General features: G+C 53.9%; 1 protein-coding gene across 1 annotated transcript in view; it reads left to right on the top strand.

Moving 5' to 3' along the window:
* The window catches only part of TMEM132E (transmembrane protein 132E), a 47,075-nt gene that overhangs the window by 8,439 nt on the left and 17,513 nt on the right, over window positions 1-21,123 (top strand). The window contains exons 4-5 of the mRNA XM_032789695.1: window positions 12,906-13,098; window positions 15,018-15,161. Of these exons, the coding sequence (XP_032645586.1) occupies window positions 12,906-13,098; window positions 15,018-15,161 (337 nt within the window). The remainder of the gene's footprint in view (window positions 1-12,905; window positions 13,099-15,017; window positions 15,162-21,123) is intronic.

Raw genomic sequence — 21,123 nt, forward strand, 5'->3', positions numbered from 1 at the left:
TTTAGATAGACTCAATGGGCCAGGATGGGTAGGGAATGGTGAACACACCTGCACCCTGCGTCTCTTATCCCCAACTCCGAGGAGGGAGGGCATCCATCCCCGGTGAGTGGGGTCTCCTTGGAGCAGGCTTCCTCTTTAAAATTTGGCATCTGCCTGTACCTTGCTGGCTGCCCTCCTTCCCTGAACACGCTGCCCAGAGCTGCACACAGTCCACGTGGGCAGGGCCTTGCTGGGACTCTGCTCGCCTGGCCTGCACGTCCTGGAGCCGATAAACTTGCCCTTCTGATCTAATGCATCCGTGCCGCATGTTAGCCCACAGGAGAGCTCATTATCTCTGCACAACAGACCTGAGCGGCGTTCCTGGTGCTCAGATCCAGGCAGCAGCCCCGCTCCGGCCTGCACGGGGCTCGCAGTGCAGCCGTGCTCGACGGGCTGCCTGGGGAACCCTGCCCGCCCCAGAAATACACCTATCCCCATCCCCAAATTCCACTCCATTCCCCTGCTCTCCAGTCAGCCTGCCTGGGAGCTCATCAGAGTGGGGAGGAGATGCCAGCAGCATGGAGAGGCTTTGCCATTCACTAGGATCCTCTGCCCATTGCGCTCTGCTTAGGTGGGGCCCCAGCGTGGGGCTGGCTCTTTAAGCACCCGGACATTTGGGGACTCCATCAGGGATCTGTCCCCTGGGCCTAAGACCCACCCTGCCCACCCAAGCAGGGATCCGTCCCCAGGGCTCTCACGTCTCTTGCTCACTGCTAGACAAGCTGATATTTTGGGAAGGAGAAGAGGCTGCCTTCCCCCTAAGCAGCTCCCATCCCCAAAGCAGCCACATGAATCTTCAGGGCACAGGGGCGATGGGGGCAGGCTGCCTGCCTAGTGAGATCTTATCTTGGCACCACAAGCTCCCCTAGATAGCTGGGCAGATCCCAGCCAGGGGATTAGCCTGCCCGGCTCTGGTGACCTGTCTCAGCCAAGGACAGTGTGAGAAACCCCAGAGCAGAGAGTTCTGTGCCCTGGCAGCTGGGATGGCGCCGGCGGTGGGGTGTGCAGTGGCAAAGCTGTTTGTTTCCAGGAAGAGGCTCTGCAGCCCACGGGGGCATGGGACCAGCTGGGAAGCGGAGTATGGCCAGGGGTTGGGATCTGGCTGATTTAACAGGTCCGGGGCAGAGTTTCTGGACGGAGCGCTGATCACAGACACTGTGCCTGTGTCTGGGGAGACGAAAAGCGGGGGCTGTTGTTTTGTGCCGTATGGGAATGAACTGAGTGGGATGGTCTTGGGGCGCTTTGCGCCCAGCAAGACCCAACTGGGGCCTACAGAATGGCAGTGGGTCAGGAGACAATCCAGCAGCAATCCCAGCAGGCTCCGCTAAAAACCTCCTGTTGAACTTGCTTAGTTTGTAGGGGCCTCTGCTTCTACGGGCAGATCCTTAGCCCCGGGAATTAGAAGCCCCAAGAGACAATAGGCCCAGTTGCAATAAGTCCTAGCTGGAGGCACTAGATGTACAGGCGCCCAGGGGGGCAGGTTACAGGAGTGTGGGGCAGGTGGGGTTGGGAACTGGAGGTGATTGTGATACTCTCAGGTGGCGGGGTCGCCTGGAAGCAGCATGCCCCCGACAAATGCTGCTTGTCACTGTGGTGCCTGAGGGCCAGCAGGATCCCACCAAGCCGGGGCAGCTAGGGACTGGCCGCTTTCCAGAGTCACGCTGAGCTGCATGAAAGTGACTCTACTGGCCTGGCCTCAGGGCGCCTGGTGATCTGCAGCTCGCCTGGGCAGGGGGCCTTGTGGAGAAGAGAATGGCTTTGGGGCGTATCCCCAATAACAGGCATGGAGCCAGAGCCCATGTGCATGGTGGCAGGGATCTTGGAGCTGTCCTTAAAGGTATCCCAGGGTGGTGGGAATCCTGGGATCCACATCTCCTGGAGTTCCGCAGGCACTTTCCTCCATGTAGCCAGTGGAGTTTCTTCTGTCCCGAGGCAGGAAAGCCAAGACTCTTCCTGCTAATCAGAGCCTGGTCCAGGATTCACCCGTGCAGCTGGACTAGACTGAGCCCTTCTCTGATCGGTGTTGTCCTTTGCCACCTGTCTCTTCGGTGCCAATTTAACTGGGGTCACATTTGTGGAGGATAATGCCAGAATGGGAGGAGCTGGAAGCTGGCTGCATAGTGAGCTGGAGAGATCAGAGTGGGAGTGAAGGAGGAGCTGCCGCCGCTCGGCACAGACCCTGGAGCATTTAGCTTCATGACAAAGATGGTGCTTGTCCTCGTTTGGTCTTAATTAATTCCAGGGAGCCAGGCCTAGAACCTTGATCGTTCACGCCAAAAATACAGGCCTCTGTCTCTTGCATGAAAGGAGAACACCTGCTGCTGCTGCTAAAGGTGCTGCAGGCCCAACTGTTTCATTCACTTCCTTGTGCAACGCAGGCCAGTACGTTCCAAATGTTATACCAATATAATAAAACCCAGCAGGATCTTATTAAGAGGGATAAGGCAAAGATACCACATTTACTGTCAATATAATAAAGCAAAAGAGAAAAGTAAACAACGTTGTTTTGACTAATTCCTATTACTACTTATTCCTTACACACACACACACATATATATTCATTCACACAGTCATTCATTCAGGTTCTGTATAGGTGTTATACTTACCAGCCTAGAAGTTGCTTATGCCAAGTTACTGGCCAGGTATCTTGGTTGTGAGGATGGCGCCAAGTCTGTCAGATGCACCTGATGCTCCTGGAGGTTGGCTGCAGAACCCAGAGACTTAAAAGTCCTCAATTTTTAGAGTCCATTTTTATAGGAATTAAATCCTATGTTAGTCTATGGGAACTGTTTCATCCTGCTGTTGTTGGCTCAATTAGCAGATGGCACATCCCTTCCAGGTGTTTGGGGTGGATCCCAGTTTACCCTCCGGGGGTTGTCTGGTGGTCCACTTGACACACTCTTTGGCCAATGGATCCTTTCCTGGCTGGCACCTCCCTAACCATTCGCGTACATCAAACATTCATCAACATGCATTCCATATCTTAACCATATTTTAATTTACTGTCTCCACCACTTTTGGGGTGTGTGTTAATTCCTATGAGATTCCCGGCCCTGTAATCACAGAGGGTGGGAGTCTGTTTGTTTACATTGTATCAATTACAGCTTAAGGCTCCATAGTGTTTACTTCAAGAACAAATCAATTAACTTGTTTGTAAGTTTTACATAGTAATAGAGTATCTTTCACAGGACAGATACAATCAGTGTTTTCTGCAGACAGGAGCTTACAAGTTTTAACATAAGAACTTAAAAGATTTTTGTACTTGGTGAACTTAGGGGGGTCACTGTCACTTGGGGGAATCACTGTTAGTACCCTCTTTAATATCCCTACACACCTACCCCTTGGTCAACAGCTCAGCTGGGCTGGGAGGTCCCATGGGAGGGAGGAGAGACACGCCAGCTAAATGAAGGCCACAAGAAAGCCCCAGACCTGTTGAGAGGAGCTGGCATTGGACTGCAGGAGGAGGGAAGGATCAGACCAGATCTGGAGCTGGACTGTAAGTTTGGCAGCACAAAATCAAGGGCACACTTTGACAACCCCCCTCCCGGCCTCAGGAAGCTGGAGGTGACTCTCAGAGGGCTAATTCTGTTCCGCTTGCCCGGTGTGCACTCCGTGGGAATGCCTGATAAGTCTTTGGTGTGATGGAAATTTTAACTGAAAGAGCAGCTTGTGAATTCCTTGAGAAAAGACAAGTCCAGATGCTCAGGAGAAATTCCTCAGCCTTGAAGGTGGACTGAAAGCTAAGCTGGAAATAGAGGTAAACTTAGATGTAGACATTGGACACCCCTAATGCCCAGTCTGGGGGAGCTATTGATCACCATCATTGGTTTTAATCTGCCGTAGTTAATAATCCAATGGCATCTCACGGTTTGCTAAAAGAAACCCTAGAATGTGCATTTCTGGTGAGGTTTACTTGCAGTATATTAATCAACCACTAGATGGCTCTGTGATATAGAGTTCCAGGATCTGGTCTCTGGTAAACAAAGGCAACCAAGCTGGAACTCAAGTTGTGTGGAAGTGTGTTGATTTGCCCTATAGCTGCTGTCGATTTCTTTAGTAAACGCCTCCTGCTTAGGAAGATCCGTGTCCCTCCATCACACGATGGTGCCAGATACTTAAGCACCCTGAGATTTCCATAGTAAATCAGGAAGCGATGGAGGATTTCACAGTGTGGGAAAGATCATCATTACCATTACTTATTTATTAAATATCATTAATATAGCAGGACACATTCACACAGCTCCTTACAGACATCAGTTAACATAAGAGCCTGGCCTCTAGGAGGTTACTGATCCAGCTAACTTAGCAACAGTTAAATCAGTTGTGATTTATGTTCAAAAATAAAGAATTATTAATTGTCATGATTAATTAATCAATTAACGTGTGCAGTGTAGCAGCTGGGGGCCCCATCAAGGTCTCCTTGTGCCAGGTGCTGCGCAAACATAAAAGGAGACAGACTCGTCCCTGGAGAGGTTAAAATCTAGTTAAGAAAAATGACTAAAACTGATTGCTGTATTGAACGCGCACTTCAGCAGTTAACCTCTAAGCCCATGGAGCAGGGCCAGGCGACTCACTGAGTTTGAAGCATTAGATGATTCAACAGACACGTCTGCATTTGAGACCCAAGTGACTGGGTAACTGCCCTGGCATGTGTTAACCTTTTCGGCAGGGGGCGCCCTACAGCATACTAAACGAACACACCATCCTCTGAAGCAGCTGATGCTCAACGTTGTCAGAGACAGGATGCTGGGCCAGGTGGACCCCTGCTCTGATCCGGTGTGGCTCTTCCTGTTCTGTTCTTGTGTACGTGGGAGTAAATCCAGAGTCACACCCATTGACTTCAACAGCCAGAGCTGATGGAACCATTTACATAATTAATTTCATATTATTCTCCTAATTAATTATTCCGCTACAATATGGTGGGTTTGTGACATGCTGCTAAAATGTGGTCTGCGTCCTCTTTCAGTGGCCAGTCTTTGTAAAGGATGACAGCCTACTGCTGCGGCTAGCTAAAAGAGTTGTTGTAGTCCTTCAGCTCGCATGATAGAAGCCCGCGCTTTCGAAGCTGCAGATCTTTGCTTCAAGCCCTGCTGATAACCCATGGGAGTGAGGATATGGTGACAGTTTCATTATTTGCCTAGCTGCCTAAGCTGGGTGAGTCGCTCAAGGCTGTTTGCAAACATACACAGTTCTGGGCATTTTTTCAAATGTGCTGTTGACAAATAATCATATTTTTTTCCAGTCTTCACTGATCTGGAGCCTAACCAGGGCCGCCCAGAGGGGAGAGGGAGGGGCAAATGGGGTAATTTGCCCCAGACCCCGGGCCCTGCAGGGGCCCCCATGAGAATATAGTATTCTATAGTATTGCAACTTTTTTTTACGGAAGGGGCCCCTGAAATTGCTTTGCCCCAGGTCCCCTGAATCCTCTGGGCAGCCCTGAGCCTAACCAGGAGAACAGTGATCAGCAGAAAGCCTGCACTTGTCCATTAAGCCTGCTAGTGCCTCGGAAAGGCGATTAGGTCCCTAATTTGGTTCCTGAACCTCAATGGTGTGTTTACATGACTGTAACACAGAGTCATTGAAAAATGTCCCGATTGCAGTGCTTTGCATTCCATTGTGAGTGGGTTGGTGGTGAGCAGAGATCCCTGTGACTGGGGAGGGGTAGGATGGAGAGTCAGGGGAGGTCCTGAGGCTCGGCCAAGGGAGGGGGACAGTGGAATCACCCAAGGAGGATCCGAGGGGTTCCGACTTGTTCCCAGGCCCATTCCAGCCCAGCCGGGTCCCATTCTCCACTTCTCAGCCTGATTCTGAGCACAACCACAGCTGCTCCAGCCTCTCTGAATCTTTCTTTCACTCCCCAGAATACTTCAGTTGAGGGGGACTAGTCCCCTGCCCCTGCATCACAAGTTCCACTACTCTTGTGTTGCACTGATTGAACTAACCTCATTATCTCTAGCCTGCTTCTTGCTTGCTTATATATACCTGCCCCTGGAAATTTCCACTACATGCATCCGACAAAGTGGGTATTCACCCACGAAAGCTCATGCTCCAAAACGTCTGTTAGTCTATAAGGTGCCACAAGACTCTTTGCTCTCTTGTTTGGTGCATTGTGTAGAAAACTTCGGGCCAAGGGAAAGGAGCAATGGCAGGACACAGCAGCTAACAGCAACAACATGGAGACCCAATCAGCTAGCAGCACAGGGACCCCTGGGTACGAAGAGAGAGGACATGGCATAGTGCATCGATCCTAATAAAGGATCCTGACTCTCAGTGCCCTGGCCTACAGGGAGCGCTCAGCATCTTGCAAGTTCAGGCCCGGACACTCTACTGAAATTGATCAAAAAATGGAATTTTCATCCTGTGGGAAACTCCAGAATATCAGAATGTTTTCTGACATTGGGACAAAGCACAGAAATATTGAAACATCTGACAAAATGGAAACTGCTGAAAAATGTCTATGGGCAATGTGTACATGAAATGGGAATCCCATGATGCACTGTGGGAGCTCAGCCACAGGTAGAATAGTCTAGGGCATGCTGGGGTCATGGGGCCCCTGGAACTACAACTCCCATGAGGCACTGTGACAGCTCAGCCACAAAGCTAGATCATAGTGCATCATGGGAAGTGTAGTCCGTTTGGAGAGCAGAGTCCAAGGAGGACACTGGGGACTGAGATGCCTGGAACTGCAGCTCCCATGAGGCACCACAAAAGCTGAGACAGACACAGATTTATTATTGATCTGAAATTAAATGTTTCATCTGTATTTCAGCAACACCCGATTTCCCAGCAGGAAAACAGTGAGCTGGAAATTCGTTGACCAGCCCTGCTGTCTATTCCTAGAGCAGCCTGTTGTACCAGGCACTGCACATACCCATAGTGAGAGACAGTCCCTGCCCCAGGGAGCTCACAGTCTAACTGGGCAAGACTGCAGCTGCATAACCCCACTTCCTCTGCTCCCACAGCAGCCACGGGTGCTGGCGTAGGACAGATCCTTGGAAGCCGGGACTTCAGCCCACATTCCACAGCTCCAGCTCACACACATGCGAGCTACTCAAGGAGCCTAGGCACTGGCCATAAGGTGTGAATTGGCTTAGTCCGACTGATTTTAATAAAGCATTGTCAATTCACAGCAGCTGGGAGCTGACCTCTCGTACCTCAGGACATGCAGCTCATGTGAGTTACAGAAGATGCCAGGACGTCAGCATGCCACCAGCAGGTCTAGCCTGGCATAGCACGTACCCCTACAGAGGCTGGTTCCCCACTTGCATCGTGGGTAACCGGCTGCAGCTCTTAAGTGCTACCAAGTCCAGATGGCACTCGCTATGCATGGGCGTCAAGGGCTATTCAGGATGCTGGCAGGAAAGGAGCAGATCCATAAGAAACAAGACCCCGTCTGTGCAGATTGCACCAAACTGTTGGTTTTAGGGAGACATTGGTTTTCACCAGTGTTACCATCTCCTGAGGTAGCCTTTAGAGATTGTGAGAATGAAATCGCCCCCTGCCCCACAGCTCATCTCGATATCTTGTCCGTACCAAAATGAACCGATTCAGTGCTTCCAAAATGAATGTTTGCAGAATCTCCGTTCTGGGGAACTGTTGGACTTTTCGACTTTTCTTCCAATTTGGAACGAAAACAAGATTTTGAAATGACAGGATTTCTCATGGGGCAGATGGTCCATGAACGAACCCCCTTGTCCCCCGGCACCTCAACTCTGATTGGAACTTACCAGCTCCTGGGAAGCTCTGTAGGGCAGAGCAGATCCCCCGAGCTCTCCCACCTGGTCAACACCCCAGGGATTGAAAACTTTGCAGCTCCTCCCTTCCCTGCAGATTCTTTTCTGTGTCCCTTGCTGAGCACAAACTGAGCCTGCCTTCGGCTGCCTTGAGATGTGGTGACTGGAGGGAGTCTGGCACTCAGCTCTCACCCTTAGCTGGCTGGGGGAACATTCACCACTCTAAATCCTGATCATCTTCCTCTCCCTGCCACTTGGGGCTGGGATTCCCAGGGCACGAACCTGCCTTCCTTCTGTTTCCCTGAGTGCAGATGTTAGCAGCTGGAGCAATGGGGGGTTCTGAAAGGAGCACCCGCTTACATGGAAATCCCCAGATGCCAGAGAGCGGGTGGCTCTTTATCTGGGAGCTAGGGAGGTTTTTATGGCCGTAATATTTTCTTTTAATGAGACGAAGGGCTGGCCCAGGGAAGGAGAGATGCTGACAGGCTCCCCAAACCCCCCACCCCACGTGCAGATTAAAATGAGCCTTGAAAGGTTAGAGACGGAAGGTGAATTTAAAGTGATTACAATCACCTTTTAGGAAAACAACTTGATCAAATATGAATGTAATGGAAAGTATAAATGACTTAAGCCCGTTTCCCTCCTCAGGGATTTCAGCATAAAAGGATTTAATGGTTCTTGGCATCTGAAGCCAGTGTAGGGTTGAGTTTGATGGCTTCTCCCTGTAGAAGGTGCTGCAGGGTGCAGGGTAGGAGCAGTGACTGCAGTCCCAGCTTCTCCCAGCAGGGGGTGCTGTGGGGAGTGGGGGAGTCATACTGGCTGTTGCGGGGACCCCTGGTTACTCCACTCCCAAGCTGTCCCAGAAGGAGGCGCTGTAGGGACAGGGCATCATTGGGTCGATCGCAGTTATTCCCGTCCCAGCCTCTCTCTGCGGGCAATGGGACAGGAACTCTGTGGGGGGATGCAGCTCCCATCTCCGAGCTGAAGGAGAACTTGAGCAAAGGAGTGTTGAACTCTGCCAGTCATGTCCTGAAAAGACCACGCCCGGCCGGGCAACAGCACAGAGCCAAGTGCCAGGGAGCCATGGATTGCAAGATGACAGGCATCTCTGGGAGCTGAGAGCAGACGGTTTACTCACATATTTTCCTCCTTTTGTTCATTCTATATTTATAGGAGTGAAACTGGCCATGTAAAACATCCCCAGATCAATGGTGCATTCTCAATAAATGTAACACGATGAGAAATCAATTGCTCACCAGCTGCAGCCCGCTCAGACCTTGGGTATTAATTATTCCTCTAGCAAAGGGACAATGCCGGGTCAAAAATCATACGGATATATACAAATACAGATCAGCCTGGCTTAGCTGATACATGATCCCTTAGATTGTTAACACTGGCAGCATTTCCAGAATCTCCCTGACTTTTTCCCCATGTCAGCACTTTGAAGCTGGTTCCCATTTCTCTCAATGGGCAGGGAGAGTCATTTTCACGTCTGAGCCTAGTCGGTTTCACTTCCTGCTTCTAGGGACAAACCCCTGGTGCCAAGGTGGAGTCCACAAATGCATGGTCTGCATCCCCCTTGTGGTCTCAGGCACCCTGTGCAACCCCCATGGCCAAATGCAATGACTGTGGAGACAGATAAGAAAGGACGTGGCAGAGCTGTCCCAGAGTGTAGAGAAGGGAAATCCGGAGCTTGTGACTGTCCTGGCTCATGACACAAAGACGGGGACATTCGGTGAAAAGAAGAAAATGTAACAGGGAGAAAAGGAAATGCTTTTAAATACAATTAGCCTGTGGAACTCATGGCTACAATAAGTAGTGCTGAAGCCAGGTTTCAAAAGAGCATTGGATGTTTATATGGATGGTGAGAATATCCAGATTATGGGAAGAGTTAAAAACTCAACAGCTTGGGAATGATATAAACCCTCCAACTTCACGGCTTGAGCAAATGTCTAACCGATGGGGCTGGTAGAATAAGTTTTCTCTGAGGCAGGTTATCCTCTAACTGCCTCCTTTCGGGTGACTTGCGTTTCCCCCTGCAACAGCTGGTACTGGCCATGGATGGAGACCGGCTGTTGGACTGGCTGGGTCCAGTATAGCAATGCTTTAGTCACAAACGTGGATTGCAATCTACACATTGTGGGCTGGATTCGGCTCCCCCTTCCACTGGGGCAAACCAGGATTCGCACAAGGAGGGCTGCGTTTCCAGGAGGTTTCCCAAGCAGGAGTGGCCATGGAGTGTGGGCATACCTCTTACCCCCGGGTCTTTCGTACCATGGCGGGTTGCCTGCCCCCTCGGGTGGGTGGGTATGTCTGTGTCTGCGGCCATGTGTCTGCGTTGTGCCATGCATGGAGGAGGCGCTGCGATGATTTACGAGGGGGCTATTCCAGCAAGGAGAGGTGTGTGCATCACATGTGATGTCTCCAGCGCCCCTTTGATTGCACTAGTGCGCTGCTGGCTCGCCCAGCCCTCCAGACCTGTGAGACGTTAACGCTGGGAGAGCCTGGGGCCGAAGCAAATGGCTCCTGGCTAGAGTCAGCACCATTTGGCAGGAGGAGAATAGAGTTTCTGGCCAGAAGGGATCATTGCATCATGTGGCGTGATGCCCTGGCTTTGCGCAGCGGGGTCCTGGCTCAGGGCTGGGGCTTCCAGGTGCTGAGTTAATGCATATAATAAATCATCAGCAGTTGCACAGCCCCCAAATTTTGCCCATTACCCCCATGTAGAGCCTAGTGATGCTAATTAGCCCAAAGCATTTCAGACCTCAGGAGACGGAGCTGTGGTGTGCCACGGACAGAGACTAGGCAGCACCGAGGGGCACCAATACCCGAGTGCCTGCAGTGGCAGGGAATTAACTAGGTGAGACGTGTCCATGTGGCACCTGCCACCTGCACAGCAAACAGGCTTTTCCCATGGCTAGGAGAGCTCACGGACGGTGCCAGGACCCCGGGGGGCAGAGAGGTTTGTAATGCGATGCTGACAGGCACTGACAGCCAGCAGCCCGCTTGCTAATGGCCTCCTGCGATTCCTTCCACACGGCTCAGGTCAGGCCGGGGAACCGGGAGTCCGACAGCACCGTCGGATGGTGACAGCTCCGCGGCGTCTCCTGTCAGGGAGTGGGTGGCCAGGACAACATGACGGGAACTCGTTTGTTTCAAAGCAGCAGAGACCCAGGCGGAGCTGGAGATGCTGGTGCTGGGTAATCGTGCTGCGGGGCTGGGAACGTGAGAGCTGCCTGGTGGGTTGCAGGCTGGCATCCTGTTACCAGTGCCCTGGGCTGTGGGTGAGTGCGACCCAGACAGGACACTGAGCCTGGCACTGGGCAATCTGTGACCTGTGCTCTCTCCATCCTGAACCCGGCACTGCGATCCCAGGCATGGGTGCCCTGCTGCGGGTCTCTGAGCAGAGGGGGGCATTTCGTTTGGAGCAGCCGCACGGATGGCTCCTCAGTGCCCCACCCCAGGGTGCAGCATTGCAGTCTAGCTTTGGCACGCTGCAGGGAGCCGCTGAAATCGACGAGCCGCCCGCCAGCCCCCGGCGCATCTGCCCGAGAGGGATCAGCAAACTCGACCGGGTGCCACTGGGTCCAGCCTGGGGCTCTGCTTTCTGGAAGCAGCAGCCTCTTTGCTGCGCATGGCCGGTGCTGCGGAGAAGAATGAGAGACTGGTCTAGCGACGGGAGGCCAGCATGGAATATCCCTGGAGCAATCCCGCTTGGTCATGGTGCAACTTGGGAGTGAAGAGCAGGAGGCGGCTCCGTGGTGGGCAGAACCGCGCTGCCTTTAGAGGGAATTGAAAAGGGGAAGAAACCTGTTTAAAAAAATGATGTTCAGGTCCCAGGAATGTGACTGGCCAGACAGCCCCTTTGTCTTTCATCTGCACACTGTCCGGACACCTCGGAGTCCTGCCTGCAGAGCTCTGTGCACATGGCCCTTGGAGAGCAGCAACTTCTCAAGCATGGCTCCCCCCTCGCCCTGGAATATTCTGCTTTGCAAACCACATGGGGGTCCAGGGGAAATGCAGCCACCTCTGGGGTGGAGGGCAGCAGCCAAGTGCAATGCCGAACTGCAGAGGAGGCAGGGCCATGGTACTAGGGGTGTGGAAATCCCCATTCATCTAAAAAAGTACCGTTGGATCTGTAACGTGCCCACAGGATAGGCAGGATTCAAGTCCACTTACCCAGAGGAACAGCCTCTCGGGACAGATCATTCCATAACTGTCCAGTGCGGGATGGCACCTTCCTTTGCAGGCCCTGGCCGCTGGATGGACTGTTGGCTCCTCCTCAGTTCCTCTGGCCTTGCTGTGAATGGAAACCAAGCTGGGTAAGCTGGGAGGGGACAGTGTTTCCTAGTGGGTACAGAGCCAGACTGGGACTCAGAAGACCTGGATTCTATTCCCAGCTCCTCTGGGTGATCTTGGGCAAGTGACTTCCCCCTTTCTGTGCCTCCATTTCTCCAGGGGGATAATGGGATCCATTGATGAAAAAAGCTGTCTGTTATTAAGCACACGGCAAGATTGGCCATGAAGCCTTCCCTGCCGTACAAAGCTAGGCTGCTCCGATGCCATCTCGCGGCAAGAGGCCCCTTTCCTTACCTGCCTCTCTTTGGCCCTTTGGCTGGACTTTCAGGAGATAAAATGAAATCCCAGGAGCAGGTTAGAGAGGTAAATCCAGCCCCGCCCTGAGCCAGACGGCACCCCCAGGTGTAGGGCAGCGCCCGGGTCACCCCTGGCTGGCGAGTCATTCATTCTCACGGATAGGCTGCTCGCACGGCAGCTGCACGGTTAATTCCGCTGTCCACTCCCTTGTACGGAGCTGATATATTAGAGCAGACCCCTTGGAAGTCCCATTGCTTGGGGCTCTGTTGAGAATCCAATAGGGAACAAGAATAGCGAATTCTCCCGCTGCTGAAGAGTTCTGTAGGGTCGTTCCCAAGAAGATCTTCAGGATTTCAGGGTCCTTCATTCAGTTTTTGGAAGGCCTGATCAGTTTTCTTTCTCTTTAGTTCTGTGGGATTTTTCCACAAGGGTAGAGACAAAACCCCCCAGCCCTGGGGTCAGGGGCCTGATTTTCCTCCTGCGTTAGAGCAAGGCCTGGAATGCGGCTGACCGCAGCTGCCCTCTGTCTCCTGGCAGGGACGGGGACTCCTCCTATGAGATCATGCAGCTGGACTTCGAGATGGAGAATTTCACCAGCCAGGCCGTGACGCGGCGCATCATGTGGCACATCGACTACCGGGGCCGCAATCCGCCGCCTGACCTGGAGAAGGTGGTGACGGAGCTGACGGTCATTCAGCGGGACATCCGCGCCATTGTGCCCCTGGCCATGGTGAGTGAGCTTGGACGGCTCCTCCGCCACCCCCAGGGCAGGGCTGGGGGGAGGGGTTCTAGCCGGCCCCCTGCATTCCCCACACAACTGCACACATACACAACAGCATGCAAACCGGACCTCTCCCCCCACCACCCCACACACTGTAAACCCACGGCACGCACTCACTTTACACCTTCCACCCTCATTTTCATGCATACACACCCGCCTGTACCACGCTGCGCACACACACCTCTCCCCCTCCAAATATCCAAGGGGACACACACACACACAGCTAACCACACCTTGGTGTATGCCTCTGTAACACACCCTCGTGCTGCACTGGTGCTGGCTCAGAGGCTGGGCTTGCCTGGTGTGAGCGCCCACCCTGGCCTGGGGCAGAGTCCTGGGGCCGGCTCCTGGATGTTGGCCTGGGACTTGCACTCAAATGCCTCCCCTGGGACAGTGGTGTCTGTTTCCATGTGGTGAGGGGAGAGACATGTCCAGCCACCAGCAGCCCCTGAATCCCTGCTCAGAGAAGCTGGACACAGTCCACCAGGGCCCCTGATCAGTCCCTTCCACCGGTGGGGGTGGGGGACATGGAAGGGGACACAGCAGGCCATTCCGTCGGGGCTGGGGCCTGTGCTGGTACCCATCAGCAAACACATCTGAGCTCGAGGGGTTGGGCCCCATCTTCTACACTGGTTTCTGCTGAAGCCCCATTGTTCGATGGGGAAACTGAGGCACCGAGCAGTGACATGTTTCTCCTGAGATCCCACACGGGGAGCCAGCGGCAGGGCTGGGAGCAGAACCCAGGAGTTGTTATTCCCAGTTCCCTGCTATAACCCCTCTATCACATTCGCTCACAGAACCGGTTGTGGAACCCAGGCGTCCTGACTCCCCGTCCTTTGCTCTAACCCACTAGACAACTCTCCTCCCAGGGTTAAAAACAAGGAGAGCAGTTTCCAGTTGGTTCGGATCCCATTTACACCAGTAATCCTAGCGGAGTGACTCCAGATTGTCATGGAGATCAGGGTCTGGCTAGTTGGGGTCTCAGAGCCCAGCTCCAGCCTGAGCCCAAAGATTTACACGGCAGTTTTATAGCCCTGCAGCCGAAGCCCAAGTCAGCTGACCTGGACCAGCCATGGGACTTTTATTGCCGTGTAGACGTGCTGCTTCCAAGGGTTGTGAAGGTGGGGGGTGGGATCTGCCTGCAGATTCCTGCCCCTCGTGCCTGGGGTCACTGAGTGATGGGGGGCTCTTCTGCACTTTAAGAGCTTAGTTCAAGAGGGTCTGTGTGGGGCAGGGGGAAGCTGAGCCGGTGCCCAGAAACTTTCTCACTCCATGGAGCCTCGCCCCTGGGATGAGAGCGGGCCAGCTATCCCTCCATCAAAGACTATCACATCACAGGCTGCCAGGAAGGCAGATTAGATTCCCTGCCATTTCATTGACTTGAAAGGTTATCTATGCTGGCTCGCCTCCAGGAGTGAGGCCCGGCTCTGAAGCAGCCAATTTAATTTCTGTATCAGATTTCCTCTGTTTGCATAATTAACTGATTTGCAATTAGACTTGCCCTCCATCCACACTGCTCTTGTTCTTTGAAATTTTTAAGAGCTTGCGAGGCCTCCGAGCAAGGGGATTGAGACTGCATCTCGAGCACAATGACCGTGAGCAGACAGGACTTTCTTTGCCATGACATTATAAAATAAAAGGGGGCCCAGCGCCCCCATCCCCAGCACAGTGCCAGGTACTGGGTGCAGTGCTGACTCCCAGAGGGGAGCGCCCCCTATTGAGTCACCTGCATGCACACACACGCACACATCTGGGATCCTTTCCTTGCACCTCGCCGGCTGTAGGGTACCCCTCTGGAGTGGGGTCTCAGGGCAGGGGAGAGGAAAATGGAGGCTGGACATTAATGCAGTGGCCCCTTTGCCTTCCAGGACACGGAGATCATCAACACAGCCATCCTGACGGGCCGGACGGTGGCCATCCCGGTGAAGGTCATCGCCATAGAGATGACCGGCGTCATCACGGACGTCTCGGCCATGGTCGAGTGCAAGTCCAACAATGAGGACATCATCAAGGTGGGCCCGGCGGGGCAGGGAGGGAGCAAAGATTCCTGGAGCCATCCGCCCTGTGGGCCTCTGCCCAGCCTGAGAGCTTTGGCTTGGACTGGCAGGCCCTTCACGCAGCCCCTCCGGCTGTGTGTATCCCAGCCAGCCCCAGCCCCACCTCAAGGCAGGAGCATGAGGCCAGGCAGGATGGAAGTAAAAGGCTCCCCCGACAATGGCCACACCCCATCTGATGCTGAGAGAGAGCCCATGCTGCCCTGCAGGTCGCCCTGTGAGTTTGCTGCGCTGGGAGGGGTCCAGGATCAAAGCTGTCAGGAGAAGGGCTGCCCAGGCCAGATTCTCAGCTGGTGTCAATCAGTGAAACTCTATTGACGGCAGGGAGACTGTGCTGACCAACACCCGCCGGGGAACCGGCCCCGTGCCATTAGTTTTTCCAGAGATTGTGACCCATGAATAGCCAGCGTGGTGACATCTGCCTGAATCTGCAGACAGCCCAAAACAAGTGCTTGTAGCAGTATGAACTTCATTCATGCAGTGCAATGGGGCGTTAATTCTGAACCCTAACAATGACGCCCCACACAGCAGTATTACAGTTAACCCTTTCATTGATGATCATCCTAACAGGAACATCCAGCTCAAGTGCTCGTCTATTTCAGAGGGGCACAGGGGTGGGTATTGAGATGGGGGATCAAATTGGGACTCTGGGTTTTGCCAAGGTTGGCTGGGGTGGAGAAATGATGGATTTAACCCCTTCTCCATCCACAAATATTGATATTCAGTTAACTCTAAAGACCCTACCTCTGAAAGAGGATGGGTCTGGAAATAGACTTGAGAGCCCTGCTCCGACTGGCTAGCTAGCCCCATACACCTCTCTCTCCCAGCAGGATCAATGCGTGGGCTGGATTTGCCTGGCCCTGAGATCAGTGTCTACACATTGACGCCCCAGTCTCTGGGTGGCTCTAAACCCACCCGCTTGCTGCCACTGGTGCAAATCTCATCTCCAAGCCCCCCCAGCTCTGCGGCCGATGTGCCTTTTTCAGCTGGCTTGCCTGCTATGGCTGCAGGCTCCGGTATTCCCACAGCAGAGTGGGGAGAGCTGCCCCCAGCATGTGGTCCCGAGTGCCTGCTCCAGCCTCGCTAATCTGCTCCTGTGTTGTGTGTTTGGTCCTGGTTAGTCCTATCCGCCCGCTCCTGCTTTGCCATGACCCCGCGGCCTCAGAGCACGCGTGGGGTAAGTATCGCCACCAGCCACAGAAGCTCCTGGATGAGCTGAACAGCATGGCAGGGTGTTCGCAGCCTGTGCCGTCCTGTGTGTGTGTGTGTGCGTGTGCTCGTGTGCACACATGCGTGTGTGTGCGTGCGTGTGTGTGAAAGTGTGTGTGCATGTGTGTGCGCGTGCGTGTGTGTATGTGAGAGAGTGTGTGTGTGCGTGTGCGCATGCTTCCTCACACAGAGCCAGCCTGGCACTCAGCACCTCTGCTGCCTGAACAGAAGTCGTTGAGTTCTGTGTGCCAGGAACTCTGCAGGATCATTGCCCCATAACCGCCCCGGCAGCCCCGGCGCCTCCTGCCCCGCCATGTCCTCAGGCTGCTGACCTGCCGCCTCTCACTTTCATAGCATCCCATCAACAGGGATTGCTGGGTGCTGGGGTCAGGCAAAGCCACGCACAGGCTCAAGGCCCAGCAAGGTGCCCGGGAGGCGCAGGGAGTGTGGAAGCTTCACCCCCTAAATACCCCCTCTGGATGCCCATTGACACACTCACACAAACTCCTGACAACTCACACTCATCCTAACTCACACTAACACACTGTCACTGACACACACACACTCCGGCTAACTCCCCCTGCACAATTTTCTTGTCAGAAACACACTTGTCCTGCTAACTGATGCATATTCCTGCTAACACTCACACACACTTGTTCTGACACACACACACACACACATTCCTGCAAACACATGTACACACACAAGTTAATGCTCTCTCTTTGTCCTACTCCCCCCCCACATTCTCACATGGACTCCCACTCTCACTAGGTAACAAACACCCTGATATTAGGGGCTTTGTCTTATATATGCAACTATCCGTCCTGAAAAAAAAGTGTCCTGATTTGTCACACTTGCTGTGTGATCACCCTAACTCCTGCTAACACACATATACCCACTGCCCCTTGACACGCACTTCACTAACACAGGCACTCACCCAGACACACACATTTTCAGCAAGGTGAACGCACGTCTTCTCACCTGCACCCACACCCCCACTGCTGCTGCCAGCGACAGATGCTCCCCAAACCCACACAAAGTCCAGCTACTTTGCACTCCAGGTAACACACCCTTAGGAATACCCACTGATGCCCACTCCCGATAGCACACTGGGAGTGCAGATAAACACACTGACCTGCAATCCCACTAAGATACACACACAAACACCCGCTCCCACTAGCGCATTCTCCCAGCCCCACACAAGCACCGAAAATGCGGGAACTTTCCTGGAGCAAAGCGCCTGGGGAAATCAAGGGGAGTTTCCCTGCAGTGATGATGCCTGAGTTTGTCCCTGCGAGATTTCAGACAAAAGTCCCATCTGGCCCTTACTTAGCCGGAGTCTGCTCCTGTCCCTGTGCCACCTCTTCTCTGGGATCTGAGTAGCCAGAGCAGGAGGGACCAATCCCGGCTGCCCCTTTTGTAGCGTAAGTTTCTGGAGCAAATCCCAGACCCGTTTCTGGGCAGGTTGCTTTGCTCATGAGCCGAGTGGCTAGCAAGAGTCCGGACGCTGTTCTCGTGGCTGTTTCTTGCCAATTTCCTTAGCGGACCAGCAACAAAGGGGACACGTGCGGGGCAGGGCAGACCCAGGCTGGACTTTCTCATGTCCTTGTAAATCAAAATAATTGGGTGCAAATACAGTAGTGAGAAGGTGCCATGCGGTTGGCCTGGGCAGCTGTTTTGCTTTGGTCACCAGTTAAGTCCCCTTGTTCACCCCCTTGCTCAGTGTGTCCCTGGTCCACCCAGGAGATGCATCTGTGACAGCCCCAGCTGGAGGGCTTCTATCTCCAGCCATAGTAGCTCATACTCATAGCTCTGGAGGTCCCTGGCACACTCCCCAGGAGGGCAGCTGAGCTCTCGTGGAAGTTATGAGTGCTCCAGGCTCCACTCTTGCTCCACTGAGAACCTTTGTAAGATGGCCGAAACCTGGAGTCTGCTGGGCTCCGGCTGGACCCCCCAGAGGGGAGGAGAACCAGGGAAGGAGAGAGGAAAGAAGAAGCCAGAAGAAGGTTTTGTGGAGCAGGGATTGTATAGATTGCATTAGTCTCCTGAGGGTTGTAATCCTTTGACCCAGTTGCTGGTGGCCAGGGAGATACAGGGAGGTTGGGTTAGGGGATTTGGAGGTGGCCCCATCTGGCCTTAGACTCTGTGACTTTCTGGTAGCCCCTGGGCTAACCCACATGTCTTATGAAGCAGCACCCCTGTGCACCTTCTCCAGATGCAAAGGGAAGGGCAGGCTGAGACAGCCCACTCAAGCCCCCAGGAACCTCTGTGAATTCGGTTTCACTTGACTGTAATGTCACCTCTGAATGCAAGTGCAGACCCTCAGAATATGGAGGGAGCCAGAAGGCTGGGCAGATGGGTTATGACCATACTGGGGCCACTTATTCCGACCAACTCATCTTGCTGACAGATTTCTCACTGCGTGGCTGTAATTAGTCACCAGGCTAGCTAAATGAAGAGCCCAGGCTGCTCCAGAGCGCAGGGGTGGTCACTCTCCATCAGTCACGCAGCTGCTCCTTGGCATCCTTCTGGGCATGTGAAATGCTACGGCTTCACAGTTTGATTGGTGCCACCTCAGGGCCAAGGTGCTGGAGCCTGGGGCTCTGGCGTGGGGTTTTCTGGCTTCTCCTGGAACCATCGTCTCTGGTCCTTCTGCCGGCAAATTGATTAGAATCCAGTCTCCCAGGATTCCCTGTAGCACTTGCTGCTCTCAGCTCACTGGCTCCTCCTGCTGAGTGGGGCTCCCATGTATTTGCTCCACTTCCAGTGTTGGTCTCCCTGCAGCTTTGATCGTGATGCCCAGGGGACACCGCAGAAGGGGGGCTTTTTACTTTGAGCCCAGTTGCTTAAGCTGACCCAGCAAGAAGTGTCACTGCTTGGACACAGACAGAGGCGTCACCATGACAGGGGAAGGCAGCTCCAAGCACCTTTGGAGACCGGTGCTGCAGAGCCATGGGGCCTTTCCTCTGCTGCCAGACCCCATTGATCAGTGGGGTCGACGAGAGTGATTGACCTCATCTGGGCTCCAGTGCTGCGGCGTCCTGCCCCTTGTCTCTGTCCTGAGCATGGAGAGACCTGGCAAAGGGAAGTCAGGCACCTAACTCCCTTGGGCTCTGATACCAAACCCACTCAAAAGACGATCCAGTTGTCCTCCCACCTCACCATTCCCCCTCCAGCCTTCCAGCCACCAGCCCTGAAGCCGAAAGCCAGATCTGGGCCACACTGAGTCTCATCCAGCACCTGAGAATGCCAGCAAGGTCAGCGGGCAGGGCCAGCAGTGCCCGCTTTGCACAGCATGTTCTCCCGGAGAATCCCAGAGCTCAGTGCAGTTGCTGCCGGTGTCGCAGGGTCCCTCCTGCCCCGAGGGCTGGACTGAATCCCCACAAACTCATTTCATGCCAGGTAGAGCCGCGAGCTGGTTTGATCCGAACCGCATTCCTCTCCTGTGGATTTGATTTCAAGGCTTGCAGGGGAGTGAGAATCACCATCCAAGGGAAGCCGCAGGAGTACTCCCGTGTCTAATGTACTGGCGGTCGGAAGCAGCTATAACTACAGGTTATCAAGCCAGTTATTACTGATAAGGCAAAGTATCGTTGCTTTGAAATGTAAACGGCAAGTTCTCATTAGCGGCTTCACTTCCACCTCAGAGCCTCATTTCTTTCCAGTCGGGATCAGCGGCTAGAGTCAGCCAGCTCACACTGACACTCCAAACTGCACAAGGCTCTGTACTTGTGCTTCTCGGGCTCCCGAGAGCTGGCACTGGGGCTTACAGAGCCAGCAGCCTCCCAGGCACGCAGGGGAGAGAGGGGCAGATGGGTCGGGGGGCCTGGCGGCTGCGCCTTGCTTTGCACTCACTAAGCAGGGACGAGCACAAAGAGCTGGATAGCGCCTTTGAGGCATGACGGCTGTGACTGGGGCACAGGGAGAGTACCAGGAAGAGAGGGTACAGAATAGAGAGAAGGAATAAGGGGGAATAGATGACAAAGATGCATCGAAATGCCAGCAATCTGTCTCTCTATCCATCCCCATCCATCCCATCTAGCTATCCATCCCCTGCCCCCTCTTTCTAGCTCTTGGCATTAGAGCAGCCCCCCAAAGCATGCTCACCGTCGTGGTGTGTTTGGGGAGAGACGGCAGAAGATCAATGCTGGCGTGCCCTTCATGCCACAGGATTCCCAGAGTGCTTCCCCGATGGCATGCATGGAGCCCCGTTGACATGCAGCCACCTCTGGGGTGCAGTGCTGCAGGGCTGTGGGAGGTGGTCACAAAGTACACGACGGAGTTGTAGGCCAGGCTGCGTGTACAGAAAGTGCCCGGGCTCAGTCGCATGGCCTCAGTTTGGAGTGGGTAACGCTGGTGCTGGAAATCCTGCGCTTGAGTTCGAACGGCAGGAGCCAGTGGAGCTATGGCCAATTTACCCCACCTGGGGATTTGGCCCCATGGGGCTGTGGTGATTTACCCCTAGTGGGGATTTGGCCCCATGGGGCTGTGGTGATTTACCGCCAGTGGGGATTTGGCCAATGGGGCTGTAGTGATTTACCCCCAGTGGGGATTTGGCCCATGGGGATTGTGGTGATTTACCCCCACTGGGAATTTGGCCCCATGGGGCTGTGGTGATTTACCCCCAGTGGAGATTTGGCCAATGGGGCTGTAGTGATTTACCCCCAGTGGGGATTTGGCCCATGGGGATTGTGGTGATTTACCCCCGCTG

The sequence above is a fragment of the Chelonoidis abingdonii genome, chromosome 20 (assembly GCF_003597395.2).
Source record: "Chelonoidis abingdonii isolate Lonesome George chromosome 20, CheloAbing_2.0, whole genome shotgun sequence".
Lineage (NCBI taxonomy): Eukaryota > Metazoa > Chordata > Testudines > Testudinidae > Chelonoidis > Chelonoidis abingdonii.